We start from the raw sequence: 24,518 nt of genomic DNA, 5'->3' as shown, positions 1-24,518 counted from the left end.
GCTAGTTAATTTTAGAGTGCAGGGATTTTAATAGTGAAGTGTAGAGGGGTATTTGATGCATTTCTGGTTCATACCATTGGGGGTCTGCTGATTGTAGGTCACCGTGCATGGTTAGTCTGAACCCAAACTGTGCTTAGTTCAACTGCAGGGGTTTGTCTTAGGCTGCGCTAGAATTGGGTGCCTAAAACGAGTGTCTCCGGTCTGAAAATCCTTCATCCCTTGGAGCTTGCACCGTTTTTGTGTAGTTGTGAGGGTGTCTCTGGCAAAACAAGAACTGGTTTATCGAAATTTGTCTACCCGCTGCATCAACTCTTATCATCCTTGTCCTTAGGCTTCCTGAACCCTTCTCTTTTGCTTTTATTTCCCAGTTCGAGAATCGCATCAGACCAGCTTGTTGCAAAACGTAAGTCCCCTTGTGCTCCCAGTAAAACACATCAACCGTTGAGCTATCCCGCAGTCAAGAATTGACATTTGGAACCTTGAGGTCGTCCCCATTGATCAACTAAAGCAACTTTAGGGCTTCCTTATACAAGAGAGGATAGGATAGTCAGCGAGATCATTCTATTCTGCAACTTTAGATACGTCAACAGGTTGGAACCTCAAACTTTTCTCACAGAGAAGAATGCACAACAAGGGTTGATAGCTCAAACTTCTCTCACAGAGAAGAATGCATAACAAGGGCTGATACCTCAAACTTCTCTCACAAAGAAGAATGCATAACAAGGGCTTGCACCTCAAACTTCTCTCTCAGAGAAGAATGCATTATAATACATATCAGGTAATTACTGATGCTGAGACTCCCTCTCAGCAAGAACTTCATTTTCCACAATTCCAAGCTTGTGTCGAAAATGCACAAATTTCACTTTCGCAAGAGGCTCGGTGAAAATGTCAACCGTCTATTCCTTAGTACAAATGTATCTCAACTGAACACCATTCCTTTGCACCATATCTCTGATATAGTGATACTGAATCTCTACATGCTTCGTTTTGTCATGAAATACTGGATTGACTGAAAGCTTCACATAACTTTGGTTATCACAATGTATGATGGTAGGCTCCGATGATTGGCCAAACAATCCTGCAAGGAGCTTATGAAGCCACACTGCTTCGCGGGTTGCTACACATGTTGCAATGTATTCTGCCTCTGCAGTGCTCAGAGCTACTGAAGACTGCTTCCTGCTACACCAGGAAATCATAGCAGATCCCAAGCTGAAGCAACAACCAGAAGTGCTCTTCTGATCAATAACACTCCTTGCCCAATCAGAATTAGAATATCCTTCAAGGGTTAGATCCATATTGGAAGAGTATTTCAAGCCATATCCAATTGTGCCATGCAAGTATCTCAAGATATGCTTGGCTGCAACTAGATGTATCTGTCTTGGTTCACTCATGAACTGACTAAGTGCACTTACTGCATAACAAATATTTGGTCTAGTATTAACTAGATACATCAGGGACCCAAACAATTGCTTGTACATAGTAGGGTCCACAAGATCTGAACTAGTTGCAACTTCCATTAATTTCTTCAAGTTAGTTTCCATAGGTGTGAACATGGATTTACAATCTGTCATTCCAAATCTCTTGAAGATATCAATGGCGTATTTACCTTGACTTAGGATAATCCCATTGGGCCTCTGCCACACCTCCAACCCTAGAAAGAAGTGCATAAGTCCTAAGTCCTTCATCTCAAATTCTGAAGTCAACTCCTTACATCTATCAAAGAGATGATCTTCTCCGGTAACAAATAGGTCATCAACATAAAGTACCAAGATCAACATATCACCATTGAATACCTTGAAGTAAAGGTTTGGATCAGCATCATTTTTGCAGAAACCCAAACCCACTAAGTATCTGTCAATTCTTTCATACCAACTCGAGGAGCCTGTGTAAGACCATATAGGGCATTCGTCAATTTACACACATGAGACTCTTTCCCATGAATCACGAACCCCTCAGGTTGCTCGATGTAGACTTCTTCTTCAATCACACCATTGAGAAAGGCAGTCTTCACATCCATCTGATGCAACTTCCATCCCTTAGCTGCTGCAATGACAATGATGGTTCTAATGGAAGTATAGCGAGCAACAGAGGCAAATGTTTCTTCGTAGTCTATTCCCTCTTGTTGAGAGAAGCCACAAGCCACAAATCTAGCCTTGTACTTTTCAATGCTGCCATCAACTGCATGTTTTATCTTGTACAACCACTTGGAAGATATAACAAACTTCCCTTTTGGTCTAGGCACAATATCCCGCACATCATTCTTGAGAATGGATTGATACTCCTCATCCATTGCATCTTTCCAAACTTGTTGTTTTGTTGCTTCCTCTACACTAGAAGGTTCAGACTCAATAAGATTACACATTAATGCAACATAACCAGAAAATCTTTGTGGTCTTTTGCTTTCTCTGAATGTTCCTCTAGGAGCGGCAAATTGTTCTGCTTTCGGCATAGTGTTTCGTGCCCAAAGAGGTCTCTTTTTCGAGACAACAATATCTTTGGGCCCATCAGTGGGATCCAAGGGTTCAATTGGATCATTACTTACATCAGGTTCTGTAGTCTCCCTCTGAATCTCAGGAGCATGATCAACATCCATGTCTTGAGGAGTCTCATCATCTATCTCCATGCATGAGCCCTTTGATTTCCTGAATGCAACATCTTCCTCAAATGTGACGTCCCTGCTAACCTCTATTTGCTTCTGTCCAGGAATGTAAATACGGTAGGCTTTGGAGGTTTCACTGTAGCCTACAAATATTCCTCTCTTGCCAGAAGACTCCAACTTGGTTCTTTTGCCCTTGGGAATATGAACATACATAGGACAACCAAATATTCTCAGGTGGCTGACATCAAGCTTGATACCTGAGAAGGCTTCTTCAGGAGTCATATTTTGTAATATCCGATGGGGACATCTATTCTGAACATACACTGTTGTTCTAGAGGCTTCTTCCCATAGGAAAATCTGAAGGTCTTGATCATGAATCATAGATTTTGTAGCTTCAACTATAGATTTGTTCTTCCTTTCAGCAACCCCATTTTGTTGAGGATTGTAAGGAACACAAAACTCCCTCTTGATCCCTGCCTCAATACAAAAATCGCAAAAGCTACCCGAGGTGTATTCACCTCCATTATCAGACCTTAGAATTTTGATTTTCTTTCCAAAGATGTTTTCTACAAGAGCTTTAAACTCTTTAAACCTACCTAGGACTTCATCAGACTCTTTAGACCTTAAAAAATAAATCCAAGTCTTCCTAGAGTAGTCATTTATAAAATTTACATAATACAAACATCCACTTAGGGATGGAATTGACATTGGACCACATAAATCTGAATGTACAAGATCTAGTATTTCTTTAGACCTACTTTCACTGCTATGAAAAGGACTTTTAATATTTTTACCCATAGCACAACCTTTACAAGTACCGTCATTTACATGAATAAGTTTAGGAATACCTTTTACCATCTTCTCCAAAGATGGAAGAGCCTTGAAGTGAAGATGTCCAAGTCTTATGTGCCAGAGTTCGCTGGAACTGGAAGAATCATGAATAAGAGCTTGAATTGGGAGTCGAGAGTTTGTATAAACTCTCATGTCGATTCTCGATCACACGAGCAATCTTGATGTTGGAGTTCTTAGGCCAAGCAAGAACTCTTCCTTCAGAAAATTTAATTTGATATCCCTTATCCTTCGAGGCTGAAATAGACACCAGGTTCCTCGTGATCCCTGGTACGAACAATACATCACTTAGGTGTAGAGAAACTCCAGATTCAAGTTTTAGAGATGTAGTACCAACTCCTCTTACAGCATAGTGAGCATCATCCCCAATAATGACTTGAAGATGTGACTCTTTCTCCACTAGATCAAAAAGGTGTTCCCGATGACCGGTGATATGTCGAGAGGCTCCACTGTCAATTAACCATGTATCACTGTTTGTAGGAACATTGCTTGATAATGCTGATATGAAAAGAAAACCATTGGAGTTATCTTCATTCTCCTTCTGAGATGAGACTTCATTGACGTTTGCTCCTTGATGATTAGGTCTTGTCAAACAATCCTTTGCAAAGTGACCAAACTTGTCACACCTAAAGCACTGGATGCGAGAGAGATCTTTCTTCCTCTTCCTAGAATCAAGTGCAGAGTCTGATTTGAAATCTCTATTCTTTTTGAAGTTGCCCTTCTTCCAATACTTTTGTTTCTTGGTAGATTGAGTGGCAAGAACATGTGTATCTTCATTTTGAGAACTCTTGACGATTCCTCTGGCAGTCAATCTTGATTCTTCTTGAATACAATCTGCACGGAGTCAATCAAACTTAGGTAATTTTGACCTTCCACTTATGCTTTGGATAAATGGCTCCCATGAATGAGGCAGACCATTCAAGGCTAGCATAACAAGGTCCTTATCTATCACTTGATCCCCAATTGTGCATAGTTGATCTCTCAATTCTGAAATTTTCATGAAGTAGGTGATGACTGAATCTCCTTTTGCCATCTTCACTTGGTGGAGTTGTTGTCTGTTGTGCGTTGCACACGCTCCCTATCGCTGACAGGGTCCCCCTTCCTTTTTTGGGCCTTTCCGTCTTCGCCTTGTTGAGTTCCGTGCAGAGCCTCTCGCGTCCTTTTGAGCGAGCGCGTGATCGGTCCGTGAGATAATAATATTGAGCAAAGGAGTCGGTGATCTGTATGGTCAGTCGAACCCTCGGGCACGAATTCCAAGAGATTGTTCAATCTTGTGAAATCGCCTTGAATAGGCGTGGGATGATGGACACTGGCGAAGTCCGCCAAGTAAAAGGACAGCGTGTTTGAAGGTCGGATGAGGACCCAAAGTTGCTGATTTTTTTTTGCATAAGAATGATGGGAGAGATTACATGATGTTTGTTTTTACAAATTCATGGGATTTGTATGAATGGCGATTTTCGCCAGCTGAAAGGTAAAAGAAGGGCGAAATCTTTAAAGTGCCTCAAAGTGAAAAGTTGACAAAATGGCCAGAAGGGCTGAAATTCGAACCTTAAGGCCTAAATGAGAGGAAAAGTGAAAAAGTTGACGAAATGGCCAAAAGGGCCGAAATTTCGGACTTTCAGGCGAAATATCAAAAAGGTGAAAACTTTGCAAAATGGCCAAAAGGGCTGAAATTCGGACCTTAAGGCCGAAATGAAAGAAAGTTAGAAACATTTGCGAAATGGCACAAAGGGCCGAAATTCAGACCTTTAGGCCGAAATGCCAAAATGAAGGAAGTTTGCAAATAACTAAAAAGGTTCGAAGTTCTCCAATAACAATTAAAATTGCGAAATTTTCAAAGCACTTGAAATTGCCAAAATTGACAAAGGGCGTAAAAAGTCCGAACTTAGCAAAAAATCCCAAAGCACCGAAAATCGCGTAAGGAGTAAAAATGCGAAAGATTGGGAAGTTGACAAAGTGTCCCCAATTGCCGAAATTCGGAGCTTTGGGGTAAGTTGAAAGTTTTCTTTTCAGTTTGCAAACTCCTTGGAAGGCCCGAAGTTTGCGATTTAGAGATAAAATGCGAAATGTTTTAAGTTTAAAATCCCCTCCAAACCCCAAAGTTCGCAATTTGGAGGAAAATCGCAAAGTTTTTTTCAAAAAAAGGGGCTTGCAAAACCACAATATATGCCGAACTTAGGCGATAAACCAAGAAAGTGCGAAAAGCTAAAAACCTTGCGAAATGCTCTACAATGCCGAAATTTGGCAAAGGGTGTTTAAGTATAAAGTTTGAGAAACCTCTCCAAACCTCGAAATTTGCCAAAAGGGCGAAAATTGTCAAAGTTTTAAAAATTGGCAAACTGGTCAAAATCGACGAAAATCACATTGTAGGGTGAAAGTGCGTGAAAGGAAAATGGACAAAACGCCTTAGAATGCCGAAAATCGCGGTTTAGGGTAAATACAAAAGAAGGTTTAAAGTTTTAAATGGTTTTCAAACTCTTTAATTCACCAAAGTTTGCCATCCGCAGCCCCTTTTCAGAATCACGTTTCAACTAGGTTACCCAGGTCAAAATCACTAAAATCGCCCAAGGTAAATTGCTAAGTCTGTATAAAAGATTGCAAATTCTTTTAAAACTATAGGCGCGAAAATTTGAATTAGAAAAGTTGACCGTTGAAATTCAAAAAATTGCAGAACTCTCCCATCCGTTCTTGCAAGGCAAATCGTGCAATTTCTCGCCATTCATTTTCACCAAGTAAGTGTGCTTTACCTCTCTCAATCGTTTGAAGTATTTGTAAATTGGATAGATGTGTGTGCAGGAAAATTGATTAAAATGCTTAAATCTTGAGAATCGCATCTTTCCGTTTATAAGGCGTCATGCAAAGCAATCGAAATCAAAATTTACTCCTAAGATTTAACCAGGAATTGCATTTTCAAACTTAGGAAAATTTCTCAAGCTTTGTCTATTTTTTGAAAATTGATCCTGAAAATGCCTAAGTATAAATCTGCAGTCGAAAGCTTCATGAATACTTATGTTTAAATCAATCAAGCTTTTAGCTACCAATATCATGTTGTTCTTTCAATTCAATTTTTGAATTAATCCTGGTATGCTGGTATGTCTTGTGTCTAACCTGCTTTACTTCCTTTTATCGCCTCGTAATCTGCATCCGGTTGTGCAGGATAAATGCCTAAATCAGCGGTAGAATCATCAAAGACGCTTGCTACAGCCGAGACATCATGAGCATCCAAATCAGATATCCCTCACCGAGTCGAAAGGATGAAGTACCAGTATCAAAGAGGGGGATTGAGGGAGTCAAAAGTTCAGATTGTCTGGGACAACGTCGGTGATACTGACCTAGGCCATATCGATATCCAAGATTTCAGGAGCCGAGTCTTCTTCCCTAATGCCTACGGCAGGCCTAGACAGATGATGGAAAGTGGCATCTCCCGAGCAGCGGAATTTCCCCCAGTAGTGCAAAACTATGAGTTAGTAGTGGAGGTTGCCCGACATTACCAACTAGATTCTAGATTGGTGCTCCTCGAGGACATGGTCCTCGCTAATTTCACTCCTGAAGCCATTGGCGACGCATTCGACATTCCCTTCCCAAACAATCCCACGGCCACGACTATAGATGAAGCGTAGGGGGCGTATGATATGAATCCTGCCAGATGCAGAACACTGATCAATGAAGAGTGGTACAAGGAGAGAAGACCTCCAAGCGTCAGAATTGGGAAAAAGACCCCAAGAAGTGACTTTCACAATGAGCATGGGGACATGGTCACATTGCTCAGCAGGGTTATGGGACGTCCCAAATCCAACTACTTTGAAGAGTGGATGTTTTATTTCACAGAGCAAGTCTTCGCTGGGAAGTCCAAGTTTGACTGGGCCCAGATTATAAGCGACAACATCCACACTCAGCTAATTGAACTCGAGACAAAGAAGTACTTACTATGACCTCCTATTTGGTCTATATGTTCGCCAGGAACTAGCCACTACCAGGTTTAATAATGAAAGGTGAAATTCGGAATGGACCTGATCAAGTAAAAGTATATGATTGTTACCCACAACTTCACTATCAGGATGTAGCTCAGAGGGAAAAGAACTGCCTGTCTTATGCAGTTGGCCAGTATGAGCGCGTCAACGACGCCTTCAGAATGCGCTTGGTCAGGCTTATGCAGGGAGGATTACACATAAGGCTCTCAAAGCAAGCTACCATTCTAGTACAAAGGTACGGAGCCTGGTTCATCTAGTTCCCAAGGTTCTCCTATATCCGGATAGCTGGCTTTGATGGTGCTCCTCTTCGGCTTCCATGGTACCCAACTGACAAGATAGTTCTTATGGAGGTTGCAAGGCAGTCACGTCCGGTCGGCCGCTTACTCAGAGACAGCAAGCAGGCTGGATTCGCATTCCCCATGATTATAGGCAACCAAGATGTCCATCTAAAGAACCCATCCCAAGCGGAGGAATCCTTAGCAGAGTTTGGCCTCCTATGGCCTACAGGAGCATTTTCCAAGGAAATGCTTCGATCACGACAATCTGGCAAAGAGAGCCTAGGGCAGGCGGTATAGAGCAAAGGAATCAGTTGAAGATTATTGGAAAAACTGCTCTGATGACTATGAGGTCCGGAGGCGTGAATATTCAAGGTTGAGTGTGCAGCAAATGCGACTCTATGAATAGCGTCGGGTCCCAGATCAACTCACAGATTCAGGAAATTGTTTGCAGGTCCGGGAATTTGAGGCAGTAAGGCATCTTTTACTAGGCGTTGATTGGTCGCAAGACCCAATCACTGATTTTGAAGCAGTCATGGCAGCCCCAGGAAGATATACAGACCAATGGTTGCATCAGCAGATTGAGCGACTAATTGATGAAGGAGTCCAGTTCACTTACCACTTAATGGGTAGCCTTGATTCTCAATCCTCCGAAGATGAGGGAACTTCTATTGCACCTAGGGAAGAAATTGAAAAGCCCGAGAAAAGGAAGAAGGCTAAAGCCAGCAGAGGAACTCGGACATCCAAGAGAACAAGAAGGGAGAAGATTCCCATTAGGAGACCAGAGGTCACTTCATCATCAAAGGACCCTAGTTCGTCCGACGATGTAGTAGAACTAGATTATATACTTGCTCTGCCTTCCCAGAGTGACATTGATGCATTTGGAGTTGATGACCCTCCCGCAGCCGACATGCTAGACGTCGAGCTAAGAGCTATTGAATCAGCCGAGCCGGGTAACCAAATTGAGGAAGGAGAAATTCCATACATCCAGGGGATTGAAGTGCATGAACCCACCCAACAGAGCCGCCATGAATTGCCGCTCGATGATACTACCAAAGATGACTCTACTGTTGAAGGAGAGCAAAGAACAGAGGAGACCCGCGAGCTCGGAAAGACTGAAGAGAAACCATCACGCGAAGGCACCAGACAATTGTTCAGTGAAGTGGGAGAAAACTCTACTGCAAGCAAGGAACTGGACACCTCCTCCACTCCTCCCGTAACCGAGCAGCTGCAAATTTGTGATGAGGCGGCTGAAAACATCAAAGAACAGAGTGAAAACTTAATCATAGCATCATCCTAGGCTGTACCTCAAGAATGGTTAATTACCCGAGCTCAGCGCAAGGCCGCCACAAAGCCACCCATAGACTTGGAAGACATTTCTCACGTATAGATCAAGCTAAAGCCAAGGGGAAGAAAAAGCCCAAGGCATATTCTAGGATGACCAAAGATGAGCAAAGGAACTGTACTCTTCACATCGCCACCCCGCCTGTAGACAAGCCAGTAGATCAGATTACATTGGCAGATTATAGCATCACGACTGTCCCCATCGGACGAGCCACTAAGGAACAAGAAAAGGAGGAATTCAAGGATTCAGTGCATAACATACTCAGGCAACTTGAAGAAATAACAACTGAGAAGGATATGTATCGAGCTCGTGCTGAGCAAGCCGAGGGATACATCGATCAACTCCTGAGACCATTACACAATGCTTCCAAATCCCACATTCCCTCGGCAGCCTTGGCACAGAGAACCACGACAAAATTTGAAGGAGTGCGGGATACTGCAAAGGCCGTCAGGGAATGGATTTGAAGTTTCAAGGAGAAGGGAGAGCTAATCATTAAGGATGTAAAGAAAATGGCCCACCACCGAGAAACCGTTTTGGTCAAATTGTATGAGATGAAGCGGGAATGCCTCATAATTCATGAAGCCGTTACTACAACTCTCCCTCTCATGACGGCTCTCTTCTGGACCCATCTGCAAATTTCTACATTGTCTGACATCTTGGACGCCCACGACGTCAACATTTTTAAAGAATGGTACTGGACTACCAGCATGAAGAATGACACAAAGGCCACCATTAACAAAGAGCTAGAGACATGCGATGAAATTCTGAGGAACACAAGGGACCTCGGTGGAGTAATCCTCCGATCCATTGTTTTGGGTTGGCAAAATAGTCTGTCCGATCCCGTAATCCATCTAGACTGGGAGGATAGATTAAAAATAGACAAGGTCGCCTACTTTACAGAGGACCTAGATTTTTCTAGTAAATTACACTCTGATATCTTGAGTTTTGAGGCTGATTGGTCCAGCTCGCAGGATGGTTTGAAACACATAGATCATTATTTGGAGAGCATGCAGTATAAAATTCATCATCCCCCTATGCCTCAGTTCGGTTTGCTGTTCCAATTATGTATCAGGTTCTAGAGGTATGTTCGCAAGGAACGTGCAGCAAGTCGAGACCTTTGGCAAGAATATTTGCATGGAGAGGATCAATTCTTGGTAAAAGGATATGAAACTGGGAAAGAAAAATTGCTTTCTTAAAAGTGCTCTTTTCCTTTTAAATCTTGAAAAGTGCACTTTTTGGCCAAAGGGTCATGTTTGACTTCCAAGTCAACTAAATGTAAAACTTTGTGTATGCACCTTTTTGGATTATTTTGGATAAGTTATAATTATCCTTTTTTGGGTAGTTATTGCTCTTTTTGGGGTTGTTGCTGATATTTACCCTCCATTTATGAGTATGGGTACTCTTTTGTAAGGATGAATCTGGGCCATTTGTTTAGATTAAATCTTGGCCATTCATCCATTTTTGAAGCCTATTTAAGAGACTGGTTTTCCCTCATTTTGTAAGTTCTTGGATTGTTGTTGAAGCTCTGGCAAAATTTACAGGATTTAATGCAAAGTTAAGACTGTTTCAAGTTTCCTTGTGAGTGCATGGTCTCCTTTTTCATTAATCTAGAATTTTCAGTTATGTTTCTTTCCTTTATATAGCATTTTCTAAGTGAACATCTGATAGAATCCTCGCTGTTCATACCATTAGGGAATGGCTGATTGTCTTTCCTTCTGCATGGTTAATCTGAACCTTTCATATGCTTAGTTCGGTTATTGAATGCTCACTGAATGAATGTCAAAGTTCTGATGTTGTGTTTAATAGCATGAAAATTCAATTTTCTCTTGAAGATCGCACTAGATTGATGCAAGTATTGTGCTTAAATGGCTGGTAATGCTTAATCTAGTTATTTGGAGGTGTTTGTCTGTTTATTGAATCTGCTATCTTAGTTAAAATTTATATTTTCTGTATCTCTCTCTCTCTCTCTCTCTCTATCCCTCTTTTTTCCCTTTTTTTACCAAGAGAATCCGCAGTCCTGTTGAGAACAGTATCAACCCAACTTAAACCGTTTGATAAGCAAGACTATTAAAGTTCTAGGGAACTCATTCAGCAATTGCCTATTTCACCGTAAGTCCCCTTGTGTTTCTAGCAAAAACAAATCAAACCACTGAGTAATCTTGTAGTCAAGACCTGACAAACGAAACCTTGAGGTTGTCCCCTTTGATCAAACGTAAGAAATAGCATTAGGGATTTCCTTATCTCAAGAGAGGATAGGATACTTAGCGAGTTCATTCTATTCTGCGTTGGCCGTATAGAGTTTGTAGCAATGCGATTTCAGACACGTCAACACTGTGTGAAGGCAAGAGCCCTACTTACGTTGTTAATCTCATATAAACCCTCCAAGGTTTTGAACATATCTCTTGCAGTTGTCATCTTAGAGATGAGAGGCACCAAGTGATCCCTCACGGAGTCGATTAATATGTTCTTTGCCTTGATTGCATTCTTCTTGAATTGCAGTTTCACCTCTTGATCTTCAGGTTCGGATAGATCCTTCTCCTCTATGAATTGAAGAAGATCATTTTCTTCAAGTGCAATGAGCACTCTAAACTTCCATGAGGTGAAGTTAGATGCGCCTTCAAGCCTATCTTCGACTTTAAGACCATTCACCATTTTCGAGACTTAGAGATATTGCTCGATGGAGAGAGAGGAGAGAATACTTAGATGTTGTATAGAATCTGATCACGATCTTCTTTCATCGTGGCTCTAATACCTTGTTAAGTTTTTTAGATCAGATTAGGTAACACAATAATTCACACAAATGCACGGATATTACCTTGGGAAAACCTTCCTCTTGAAGGTGAAAAACCCAGCAATGAAATATGACTTTATTATCTTAATTATGTCAAGAGACCTTACAAAGAATTTGCTTCACTCTTGAAGTTATATATTGTTAATGCATAATAGCTTCGGAAGATAAATGATTGAATGAGAGATAAATGAAGTCTCTCATTCAATCATTTATCATATCGATAACTATGATAAAACCATCAAGCAATTAATTCATCCTTGATAGCCATTCTATATTTGCATATGGACAAACTATTGATTAATCATACTATGTATCTTCCTCATGTTCATCTATCTAATGAATCTTCTATTTAGATGAATATCGATTAAACATAATTAATGATGACACCGATTAATATATTATCGGATTGCATATTATATCGGGGTGCATGTAATGTATATCGGAATGCATATTGGGTGGTATTATGTTAGTCACCGATAGATATCGGTGTGTTAGTCTACACCGATAGTTATCGGTTGTCAAGGTTTACACATCGATAACTATCGGCTGTTAGCATTGACAGTCACCGATATACTATCGGGTGTTAGCGCTTGGTAAACACCGATAATCTTCGGTCATACTTGTTGTGACCATTTCACACATCGCCCCATTTGAAATGGGGACCCCCTCTTTTTGCTCGTTTTTCGCTCGCCTTTCGCTTTGCCTTTTAGGGTTTTGTTAGTCAGTCAGTTGTCTGGATTTAGGGTCAAGCCTTAGGGTTTTAGTTACCGTCTTTTCAGACCAGAATCCAGTCGGTTTTGAGAGCTTTTTGAGCTTCCTTTCGTAGGATGCAATTTTGAATGAAATGAATTCGCCAGAATGGTCTATTTTCAATTGGAATGTTGAATGCAGAGCTTAAATTTGTCTAAGTGTTGATGATGGAATGTGAATTTTGACCAATTGACCAATTGTGACCAAATTTTGAGTTTTTTGATTTTTGATCCCGGGCATTGTAAATGATTTGTTTTCGCCTTGTGAAGTGATAAAATGTGTAAAATCATGTTATTTTGGCCTATAGGAGCAAAATCGCTCCTGTCCCTCAGTGAAGGACCGGAGCTACAAATCGAATATTGCTTTGTCCTTGCAGGATTTTGATGACTTGATGATTCGAAAAGGTCCAAGGAGATATGTTTTATCAAATGAATATAACTTGAAGTGCAAACATGAAGAAAAATGGTCCAGAATGCCAAAATCGCTCCTGTCCCTCAGTCAGGGACCAAGGCGAAGTACATTGTAGCTCCCGTCCCTCTCCCAGGGACCAGAGCGATATTCTTCATAGGACATGTACTAAGCGAAGATCAAGCAAGTTATAAGTTTGAAGGCAAGAAAGACGATGAGTTGAACCCGTTGAAGACAAATTGAAGATTTTGAAACGTCAACAAGGGTCCCAAATGTCCTAAGTTCGCTCCTGTCCCTCAGGAAGGGACCAGAGCGATTTTTGTTTTAGATGATTTTCTTGCCCAGTTTGGATGGATCCCAAGGCATAGATGAATGGAATGGAACATTGCGAATCCGTTGAATATAATTTTTGAAGGATATGAAGTAAAGTGAAGCCTACAAGAGCAAGATCGCTCCTGTCCCTCTCCAAGGGACCAGGGCGATGTAATGAGTATATTGCTTCTTATTCAAGTTCAAGACATTCCAAGATGGAGAACAAGGTGGCAAGGACATTTCAAGACATTTCAATCAAGCACGAAGTATCCAAAGTTGCCAATATTGAAGGAACCTCACCAAGACATCTAATTCGCTCTTGTCCCTCAGGAAGGGACCAGAGCGATATTTCCATAAAGGCATAGATTTCAAAAGTTAAGCAAGTGTCAAGTGATTAAGGAAGATCAAGGGATCACGTTTTACCCGATGAAGACAATTGCAAGTTGAAGAAAGCAAAGACAAGTCCAAAACCTTGAAGTTCGCTCCTGTCCCTCAGGAAGGGACCAGAGCGTTGTCTATTATATTGGCCAAATCTCTCAAAAATCACGTAAGGTCAAGGTTTTGCAAGGTCGTATGAGGTCCAAGGCATGATTAGAAGGTGATATACAAAGACTTCAAACGTTAAAAGATCCTCAAATTGAACACAGAAGCTATATCGCTCCTGTCCCTCTCCAAGGGACCAGGGCGATTTGTATGGGATCCTTCATTTTCCTTCAAGTTCATGCCAAGTCAGGGTTTTTCGGGGTCACACAAGGTATAAGGTGTCTTTTGAAGATGATATGCAAGAGTTTTGAACGTCAAAGTGTTACCAATTTGTGCAAGGAACTCATATCGCTCCTGTCCTTTGGACAAGGACCAAGGCGATTTCATTAAAACGCTCATGATCCTTTAAATGCATGTCAAGGCAAGTGCACGTGAGATCAAGGACGTCCTTCAAAAGGCAATGAACGAAGAATCAAGGTTGAAAGATCACACATTTTGGCTAGAGCTTCCTTATCGCTCCTGTCCCTCTCCAAGGGACAAGGGCGATGATCCTTTCTATGTCTAAACGCCTTGTAGAATTCAAGTGGAACGAAAGGGGAACGAAAGAATAGCATTGTTTGTCCATCACAACAAAGATTAAAGTTCGAAGTCACAAAGATTAAGGAGAAATTATAAGGATCGCTCCTGTCCCTCTCCAAGGGACCAGGGCGATATCACATTTAAAGACATTCCTTCGCACAAACGAGTCAATCAAACTCGAAGGACCCAGCTAAAATGTCAATTTGAACGTGGAAATGAAGACTTTGGACGTCAAAAATGCAAAGATCAAGACCAAATTGATGGATCGCTCCTGTCCCTCAGTCAGGGACCAGGGCGATGAGGTATGTTTATTTCATTTTCAAATTTTGGCGCTCAAGCAAATATTTTTGAATTTATTTTAAATGCTAAATCGATAATTTTTGAAATTCAATAAATTAGCATTTAAATGTTGCGCTTAACATTTATTAATTATTTTGCCTTTAAAAAATCGAATTTGATAATTTAAAAACAAAGGCATTTAATTAATTATTAATTAAAAAATCAAAAGAGCGCTAAGATATGGAGGTCGGCCTTTATTACTTATTAAAAAATCGTTTAAAAATTGCTTTATTTTACCAAAGTCGGCCTATATGGTGGTAAGAGGTGAGCGCCTATAAAGGGAGAGGTGAAAATCATTATTTTCACATTATCATTTTCATCTCATATGCGATCAAAGGAAGAAGTGCGAATTGATATCTAAGGTGGAGCGAATTTTGTTTCAAAGCAAGGTGGTGTGAACTTAAAGTTTTCATTTGAGTGAATTTGCCAAGGCTTGAAGATCACGTCAAAGACAACTCAAAAGGTGGCGAAGTTGATATTTCGAAGTAGAGATCACGTTGAAGAATATCTATACGTCAATTTTGCCTAGGCGATTTTGTTCTTTTTGCATTCTAGAGTTAGCTCTCTACTGAGGTATGGCGATTTGATTTTATTGTTTTATTAGTTGATCGTCATAGCCTAGATTTTGAATTTTGAATTTTGAATTCCTAGCTCAATCGTTTTATTTTAGGAAATGATAACTCAAAGACTTATCATGAAGTTTCCTAAAATTTATTCTCTAATCTATGTTATTTATTGCAAAATCTAGCTTCTCATTATGAAATGTTGTGTAGGTATGGCAATCCCGAAGGCGGGAGCATCCACCAGTCGTTTAGCTCTCATGAAAGAAGATCAGAAGACCGAAGAAGTGGAGACCAAGATCGTGTCGAAGTGGAGCAACATTGGAGATACTAACTTGGGTAACTTCAGCACGAAAAAGTTTCGAGATGTCCCTTACATTGGCAAGCCATCACCTGTCGCTCGGAGAATAATAGAGAGTGGCATCATTAAGGCGGCCGGCTTTCCTCCAGCTGTTCAGTGCCATGAGTTGATGATCGAGTGTGCTCGTCACTATGATCCACAGTCCAGAACGATCGTGTCCAATGAGGGAAACACTTTGGCGTACCTTTCAGAGGAAGCTATAAGTGAAGCTTTCCATCTTCCAGAGCACAGGGACATGATATACAAGAGCATAGAAGGAGCCAGGTCAATGTACGAAGATGATCCAGATGCTTGTCTAAGCATAATCAATAAGAACTGGTTACTCAAGAGTCGTCCCCGTCTGAGCAAGGTCCCGAACACACCACACAGGATTGATTTCCAGGAGGAGTATAGAGATTTGATTACCATGCTCAACCGAGTTACAGGAGCCCCTCACGCCTTCTATTTTGAGAAGTGGATGTTTTACTTCATCCAGGTGATTGTTCAAGGGAAAGGTACCATACATTGGGCTAGGATGATTAGCCATTGCTTGGACGTACAGTCGAGAAGACTCAAGGCTACTAAGTCTTTCTACATGAGTTCATATGTCATCTATGCCTTGATTAGGAGTGTTGAGTACGCAGGACTACCTCACAGAGGAGTGATTGGAAGAGGACTCGGCGAGGTCAGAGCTTGTGATTCCTATGCCTACTTGCATCATCCGCCAGGAAGTAACTACAAGTTAGTTAATGATACCTTCACGATGAACATCACAAGGGCGTTGCAAGGTGGGATTCACAACAGATTATCTCAGGATGCACAGGAATTCATAAAGAGGTAGGGTGCTTGGTTCATTCAGTTTCCCAAGTTCACTTATATTAGGGTGCATGGATGTCCTTTACCACCATACATGTTGCCGAGATATCCGACAGACAGAATTGTGTTCCTTGAAGTAACAAGACAGTTGCCTTCACGATGAACATCACAAGGGCGTTGCAAGGTGGGATTCACAACAGATTATCTCAGGATGCACAGGAATTCATAAAGAGGTAGGGTGCTTGGTTCATTCAGTTTCCCAAGTTCACTTATATTAGGGTGCATGGATGTCCTTTACCACCATACATGTTGCCGAGATATCCGACAGACAGAATTGTGTTCCTTGAAGTAACAAGACAGTTGGCAGCATATGCGAAGGCATTCAGACACAGACATCAGAATGGAGTTCCAGTACCTATCATTTTGGGCAATTCAGTTGAGGTATGTCCTAATGCTTTAGCCATGGATGACGCAGAGAAGGAGTTAGCCTTGTATTCTTTTTCATCTTTTGCTTTGAGAGAAAGCTTTGATCCACATGGACATTTAGAGGAGACAGTCGGCAAAAAGTTTAGGCATGAGTACCAAATAGAAGATTTTATGATGAATCTCTTAGATGATCTTGAAGTGAAACGGAAAATGCATTCTAGATTGCCTTTGGATTTCATCAGGAAATGCAGGATTTATAGAGTGGCCGATCAAGCTCAGGACAGTGGCAGACATATCCAGTCTTCCTATGATCGAGAAAGCAAAACAATAAGGTTAGATTGGAATGAGCCCGAGGTCGTGGATTTAGATACTTTGATGGCACCAATCTTGTCTTGTACTCGCAGATGGGTTGACATACAACATCAAAAGTTGAGAGAACAAGGCATAGCTATGACTTTCACGTTGGAAGAGAAACCAGTCGAAGATGGAGCTAGTGTGAGTGAAGGCAATCCTAATCCTAGACATTCAGGTGAAGGTAACCTTCGATGTGCCAGTGAGGGCAATCTCCATTCAAGAGGTTCGAAAAGGAAAGAGAGACCTGGAAAGAGAGAATCTTCCAAGAAGAAACAAGAGGCCAACAGGGATCGATCATCCGGTACTTCTTCTAGACTTGAGAAGAGAACAATTCAAGTGGAAGAATCCATGGAGTCTATGGTACAGAATGACAGGCAGGAAGAAGGACAGGCACAGCATGGTTCACCAAATGGATCTCTCCAAGATTATGATTTAGATGAAGATAAAGAAGACAATGAAATATCATCTCCTCCCAGACAAGAAGAAATAGTGCATAAAGAGATTCAAGTTCAAGAAACAAGATCGATTATCCCAGATTGGTTGAAGGAAAGATTAACTAAGGTGATCGTAGTAGAGGACGAGGACAGTGCAATTGATTTAGAGAGCCTTGTTGGACGTTCACACGAAGTAACAGAGAAGAGAAAGGCTACCAAGATGTCCAAGATGATTCGAGATGAGACTGGATCCAGAAAACTGCAGATAGCTACACCGGCAGCAGACAAATATGAAGGCGAGATCCTAGCAGAGGAATATGATATACAGACGTTTGAGCTAGGACCATCCACAGCAGAGCAGACTTTAGACGATGCTACCGACTCATTTGAGGCATTGAAGGACAAGCTTAGAGAAGAAATGGAGAAGAATAGAAAGCTTGAGAGAGAGGTCGGTGCATGGAGGGCATATTTCAGTCACATCAATGAACCTTTGGGACGTCAGGATCCAGCTAGATCACCAGTGCAAGCACTTCCACTTCAATCCATCAATGAGGCAGAAAGATTCAGGAACATGGTCCAACGTACAAGTAATTGGATGGATAAATCTCATACAGTGGCCATAGAATTTGTAACAAGGATGATGAAGATTATTCATCAAGCTATCCAAGTTCTTGAGATAATCCACAATTTGATGATAATAGTAGCTGCATTTGCCCATACCAAAGATGTCATCATTCTTGTCTTGAAGGTAATTAGACACACATCAAGGAAAGTTTTAGCGCAAGAGAAGATCTTGGATGGGGAATCTCACAGTTTGTTTCAGTGGTCAACCTTACTCCATATGAAGAGTGTTTTCTTCGAGGACATCAGTGTTAGATGTGGCCAAGTTGAGGAGGTGATTAATCTGATCCAGGACAGAGTATTTGAGGTGCTTCGTACCATTCTTGGCAGAAGGATCGAGGTCGAGACAGATGTGGATATGCAAGAACTAGAGGATAGAATCAAGGCCATCTTTTGCAAGGACGCAAATGTTACAGATGAGCAATATGATCAGATGTTTGCCACCATGCTCTTGATTGAAAGAACAAAGGAACTTGAATCTACTTGGGACGCAGCTCTTCTAGATGCAGTCGATCAGGTCATCCACTTGGAAGAGAGTATGAAGAATCTTCCCGAGATTCCAATTGCAGAAATCGAAGGAATCGTGACAAGATTCATTGCATATGCCAAAAAAGAACATTGGAAAGGGAATAAGATTCTAGATGAAAGGTTGTTATAGATGACATGGCATCTTATTTGTCATTGGTTTATGTCTCCTAGATTTTTGTGCCAAATTCAATATTTGGCTATGTATTTAATATTGTTCAGTAAAAAGGAGGCCATTTGTAACAAACCCTAATTAGGGTTTAGGTGTCATGATCTTGACCGTTGATCTACTTTCGATCTAGACCTTTCATTGTAATTGGGGATGCTATTTATACCCCCATTTTTCATTTCATTTGGTAATAGTTAATAGTCAATAGTTGATGTAATAGAGAAGAGAGATAGCTAAGAGATTAGAAGTTAGAAGCAATTTTATTTTTGTAGCAAGATTGAGTTTGAAGAGAGAAATTGAAGCAATTGTTGTACATGATGATTTGGAAATCAATGAAATATTGAAGTTATGGTGTTTTGTTGCAACTTTCTTGGTTATCTTCATGGTTGTTTAATTTACTTGAATCATACTCAATCAAAGTAGTGTGTTAATTTGAAGGACATAGTGTGAGACTTGATCTTTGGTAGGATTCGTAATCCAAACCACTAGCTTCTTGCTGATTGTAGGAACGCCTTGCGTGGTCGACTGGAGAATACCTTGAATCCCTTAATCTTCAATCATTATTGTATCTTGGATATGTACCTTCGTGGTAGTATCTTTGATCTTTGATGCATTGAATATCATTTTGTTACCTTAGAAGATCGCATCAATTTCAATTGAGTTGTTATCTTATGGCTAAATTGAAGTTGGTTGAACCTTACCAAGTCTTGTCCATACGAAGTCATTGTTAGGGTTAAATTAGATTAGACTTCTTGAAAACCCTACTCTTTTGTTATTTTTGAAAAGTTTCTTTAGTTTTAGTAAAATCTTTGAACTTTCGGAATGCGTAAGACCCCTTGAAGGAAACAGCAAATCACATCATACTGCTGGAAGCTTGTCCACACGTAGAGACCCTACTAACAGAACCTTGGAGTCTTCCTAACTGATCCTTTACGCGAATCTTCAGCAGTTAGAGACTATTTTCTCAAGAGAGGATAAGATGCCTATTGGTATTTTATTCTGTGTATGATGGTGTATAAAATACACGTCAACAATACTCCACACCGATTGGCATTTACGTAACATGCTGTTTGTTAGTATAAACAAAAAGGCACGATCAAGTAATGTCTTGATCGGTCATGACCGATCAAGGCATTGCTTGACCGTGCCTCATTTGTCTTATACTTATAGTAAGTGGCATTCTTGAGATGGGACATAGAAAATATTAAATGTTCCTCTCATCTGCCGCAAGCAAGAAGATAGTTAGATATATACAATAAGAAAGTAATAATACCAAATTAGATAATAGAATATAAATTGCATATTGAATGTAAATTGAACATCATTTACATATATATATATATATGTCAATAATTCAATATAGAGAATATACGATCTCTTATAGAAAATATACGATCTGCAATGAGGAATCGGAATTCCTTTGTTGATGCTCAACCTGCTGTAGATAGTCTTGTATCTGCTGTACAACAACGAACTGCTGAAGAAAACGAATGTCTGCAGAATGTCCACGGACTAATATGTGAGTGTGTTCTTCGATATGCTTTGAGAGGGATACAAAGCTTCATATATATACCCGATTGGATGTGACTTTAACCAACGCAACTCCTCGAAGGGTTGGCTTCCAACCAACACGTTATAATTATGCATCGGTTATATTGGTTAAGCATCAGTTACATTAATCACGTCTCTTAAAGGTTGGCGGGATTTATATAAATCGGCACACAAGGAATGATTACATTTTGATATATATAAATCGTGTTTTTCTTACTTAATTTTAATATCGAACGATACCATTTAATTGGTATAAGGCCGATAGGCCAATTAGGCGAATTAGTTATATTGTTGGCCCTGAAGGATATCGACCGAAGCTATTCATCAACAAGAGAAAGCCAGATAAATCTCCCAAATAATGTATAAAGAAAGAAGACAATCTTGAAAATAAATGATGACATGGAAGTAACTCTGATTTGGCAAAACAGTTGACTTGGCATCTGATGTAGACAGGCAAACAGACTGCTCAATCAGACTAGCAGCACAAGCTCGGTAAGCAGCTGAAGTACACATACACCCAGCTCAACCAAAACTTCAAGAAAAACTTACAATCACAACAACAGGCCAATGACATCAATGACAAACTGATCAACATTAACATCATGGCTTTAAATACCATGTTCAAATTTGTCATATACACATGACTATAAGCTAATCACAAAACTAGGAAATGAATTAAAGAATTTTTATATTCAATATGAAGGACGATAATTGCAAAGAGTGACATTCAAATATATAGAGCTCTTGGATCCATGAATCATAGAGATGATATTTTAAAGAGGTATGAGTTTGATTCTCAATTACTTATAATTAGGAAATGAGTTAACTTAGTCTAACTGAGACACAGGTAGTTTTGAGTAAATAGAGGTGGCATTTGACTAACATCTTTCAAGGATTGATAAGGTTGAGATGGCACTTGTGTACCTCAAATCAAGGCATATATGTTATTATTAGCTACCTAGGTGAGAATAGTCAAATGTTCTCAATATTCTAACTAAACTTATTAAATAGGTACAATATCACACTTAGGATAGAGACATATCCAAGGTGAAGTAAATATTACATTGACAAAATCAAGGTCTATGATTAATTGTTTTTGTAAATAAATAATAGACTTGTTCATTACAAAGGAAACATATTATTTGTAAGTACCCTTTTTAGGACAATAATATGTTTATCTTTGCTAAATTGCTAATTAAAAAAGAACATGATTGATGTTGAGGATGAAGAGTATTTATTGCATTCATTGATTTCTTCGTATAACATCCTCAATTTAATAAAGCTTGTTTTTTTATGGGAATTGATTCAGACATTAAGAGTATCCACATAAATTCTAAGTTTCTAACTAAGTAAATAGTTTTGTTAATATCTATCACTACTAAAGGAAAATAATTTTTACATCTATCATAATGTCTTTTTATATATGAGGTGTGCACTTATTCCTGTGCAGTATTGCTTTACTGATTTAAGAATTTTCTTAACTCTTAGGTTTATTTATGAAGACCGCATGATATTACCAATGTTAAAAATGCTTCGAAATTCTGGATGTATGACCTTCCTAGTTACAAACAGGTAACATAATATTGCTTCTTAATAAATATCTATATAACTAATGCTCAATATTGATAAACATTTAATTCTATCAATTTATTATATAGTTTCAATCTGCTTTAGTTTTGCTATTTCTTCCTATTTTCATGCTTTTGGTTACTTTCTCTGTTTTGCAGCCTGTGGGATTATACACATGTGGTTATGAATTATCTTTGTGGAAAGTGTGGAGTGAATGGAACTACACCTCGTGATGATGAGTGGCTAGACTATTTTGATGTAGTCATTACTGGCAGGTTCTCTCTTTCCATGTTTGCCAAGTACAAGGCATTCTATTTGAGTCTATATATGTGAGAAGATAGTAAGTGACAGTGATAAGGAGTTCATTTAGTGTTTTTAGAAATAAGGAAAACATTAGAATTAATGTTGCCACAACTTCATCCGGAGTAGTTAGAGGCTGCTGTTTTCTCAATCTGATTAATTGTCTGTTCTCTTTCTGTCTACACAATAAAATTAGGAGTACTGTGTACTGGTTTTGTCCTTAAAGGGTTAATTGTACTTTGTGTAACGATATCTTATGGGGGATTTGATATTGACTTTGAAGTGTTCAATAATATTTGTGGGCGGTAAGGAACATATTTTTGTTCCATTCTCTTTCTCTTGCAACATCTGTGTTACAATTTGATTTCTTTCACTGTTTTAGTTTTTGTTCTTTATAAGCATTTTACTATTCTCTCCATGCATTCATTGTGCCTCACAGCTATTTGTCATGGAAGGCTTCTATGACTTCCAAGTAAGGGACAATGGAAAGTGATTTAGGGGACAAAGACAAAGCCTTCTAAGGATGTAGAGAAGATTAGACGATGGTTCATTGACATGACAGTTTTGATGAGTTTTAGATGGTCTTTAAACTTGCACACCCCCACAATTGGCATTTGAGAAGCCTATTTCTGTGTAGGGAAATCAAACATTAGAAAGATATTATATTAATATCCATGAATGACCGAAGATAGATTAAGTGGATTGGAATGTAGACGTACAATAGCAAAGGGCTAGGAGAAAAGGAATTGTAGACATGAAGTAAAAACAAAAAAGTGAGAAAAACCAAAAAAGATGTATGTGGATACCCTTTCCAGTCCTTTATTGGTTCATGGAAGTGTTGTTTCCAGTGTGTTTGGTCAATTATACTTGAGCCTAAGCTGGCTCACTTTGCCTGATGTATTCTCTATCAAGGTCTTCCTTTTGGTGCTTGCTTGGCCCCTTTCAGGATTTTCAGTCCTCGTCCCTTTGGAGGCAACTTGAAAATATCAAACACCTTTTCTGGTTTTTTCCTAGAGCTCAAGAAGTGTGGCTTTGGATCCATAATTTTTTCATGCCTTTAAGGCCCACTTTGTTTTTTTGGCATACGGTTCTATTGGAAGATTGACCTTGTCTCCCTTCCAAGTATACCCAAATCTGGCAGACTTTCAGGGTGGAAATTCTCTAAAGAATTTGGAAAGATAGAAATGCAACTCTTTTTTCAGGTTGTTTTATAGACAAGCATTTTTCTATTTATACTTAACTATGATTTGTTCTAGTGTTCTTATGTAGATTAAAGTGCAAGCTCATAATGTTGCACTTGAAGTTGCTCATCTCTAGGAGTTTTTTGACCTCTAGGGAAATACTCTCAACACTATTGCTAGAGTACTTTTTCACCTCCCTTCCCTTGAGAGTGTAGACATGGTCACAACCAATTTCTTGGATGTGAGAGAGGCTCTCCATCCTACAATTCTTAGCTTCTAGGTACTAGAAAAATGTTTCTTGTAGAGGACAGTCTCAACCTTCTCAACTACCCTTTGCTTCCTCACATGGGTGTGGTACACAATTGGATGACCTGATTTAGGCAAGGTTCCACACTTGGATTTGGCTATCTCCCCAATATGTACTCAACTTGCTTTGGAATACACTCCTAAAGAGGAGGGAGTTCTCATTGGTCTAGAGCCTATTGATGACTCTGTCCCTAGAGATGTTTGGGGAAAGTCTAATGATAAAGATCTTACCTCTATTGGGATTTCTTTAGTTGCTTAGTGTTATTTGTTTTGGACTTTGTCGTGCCTAGAATATGAGGGTGTGCCTTTATACCACTTGTCTTTTTTATGAATTATGTACTATCATCTTTTCAGTTTAATAAAAATTTAAATAGGACTTATTTGTTAAAAAGAGAAGATATACACATGATGTTGATCTAAAACGAGTAACCCCCAAACTAGTACACAATTATAATAGGGGGAACCCTTGAAAAGCATTAGGAATAAATGAAGATCACCAAGGAGGGGAACCAAAATCCTTAGGTATTACCGTTCAAGGATGCATGGAATGAGCTAACAATATAATTATCGATTGTTGTAGAAGTACCAATGCAAAGTTTGAGAATGTTTGATGGGAAAAGTACAGGGATAAGAGGGACAAATTGGACAATCTTATGAGAGTTGAT

The 24,518-nt window shown here is 39.7% G+C and overlaps 1 protein-coding gene across 6 annotated transcripts in view; it reads left to right on the top strand.

Moving 5' to 3' along the window:
• Positions 1-24,518, top strand: part of LOC131048035 (uncharacterized) — a 298,163-nt gene that overhangs the window by 168,051 nt on the left and 105,594 nt on the right. For all 6 annotated transcript variants that reach the window (XM_059207094.1, XM_057981866.2, XM_057981863.2 and 3 more), the window contains 2 exons: positions 21,986-22,069; positions 22,225-22,341. In XM_059207094.1, the coding sequence (XP_059063077.1) occupies positions 21,986-22,069; positions 22,225-22,341 (201 nt within the window). The remainder of the gene's footprint in view (positions 1-21,985; positions 22,070-22,224; positions 22,342-24,518) is intronic.

This window comes from Cryptomeria japonica, chromosome 6, assembly GCF_030272615.1.
Source record: "Cryptomeria japonica chromosome 6, Sugi_1.0, whole genome shotgun sequence".
NCBI lineage: Eukaryota > Viridiplantae > Streptophyta > Pinopsida > Cupressales > Cupressaceae > Cryptomeria > Cryptomeria japonica.
This window is presented reverse-complemented; position numbering and strand designations above follow the sequence as displayed.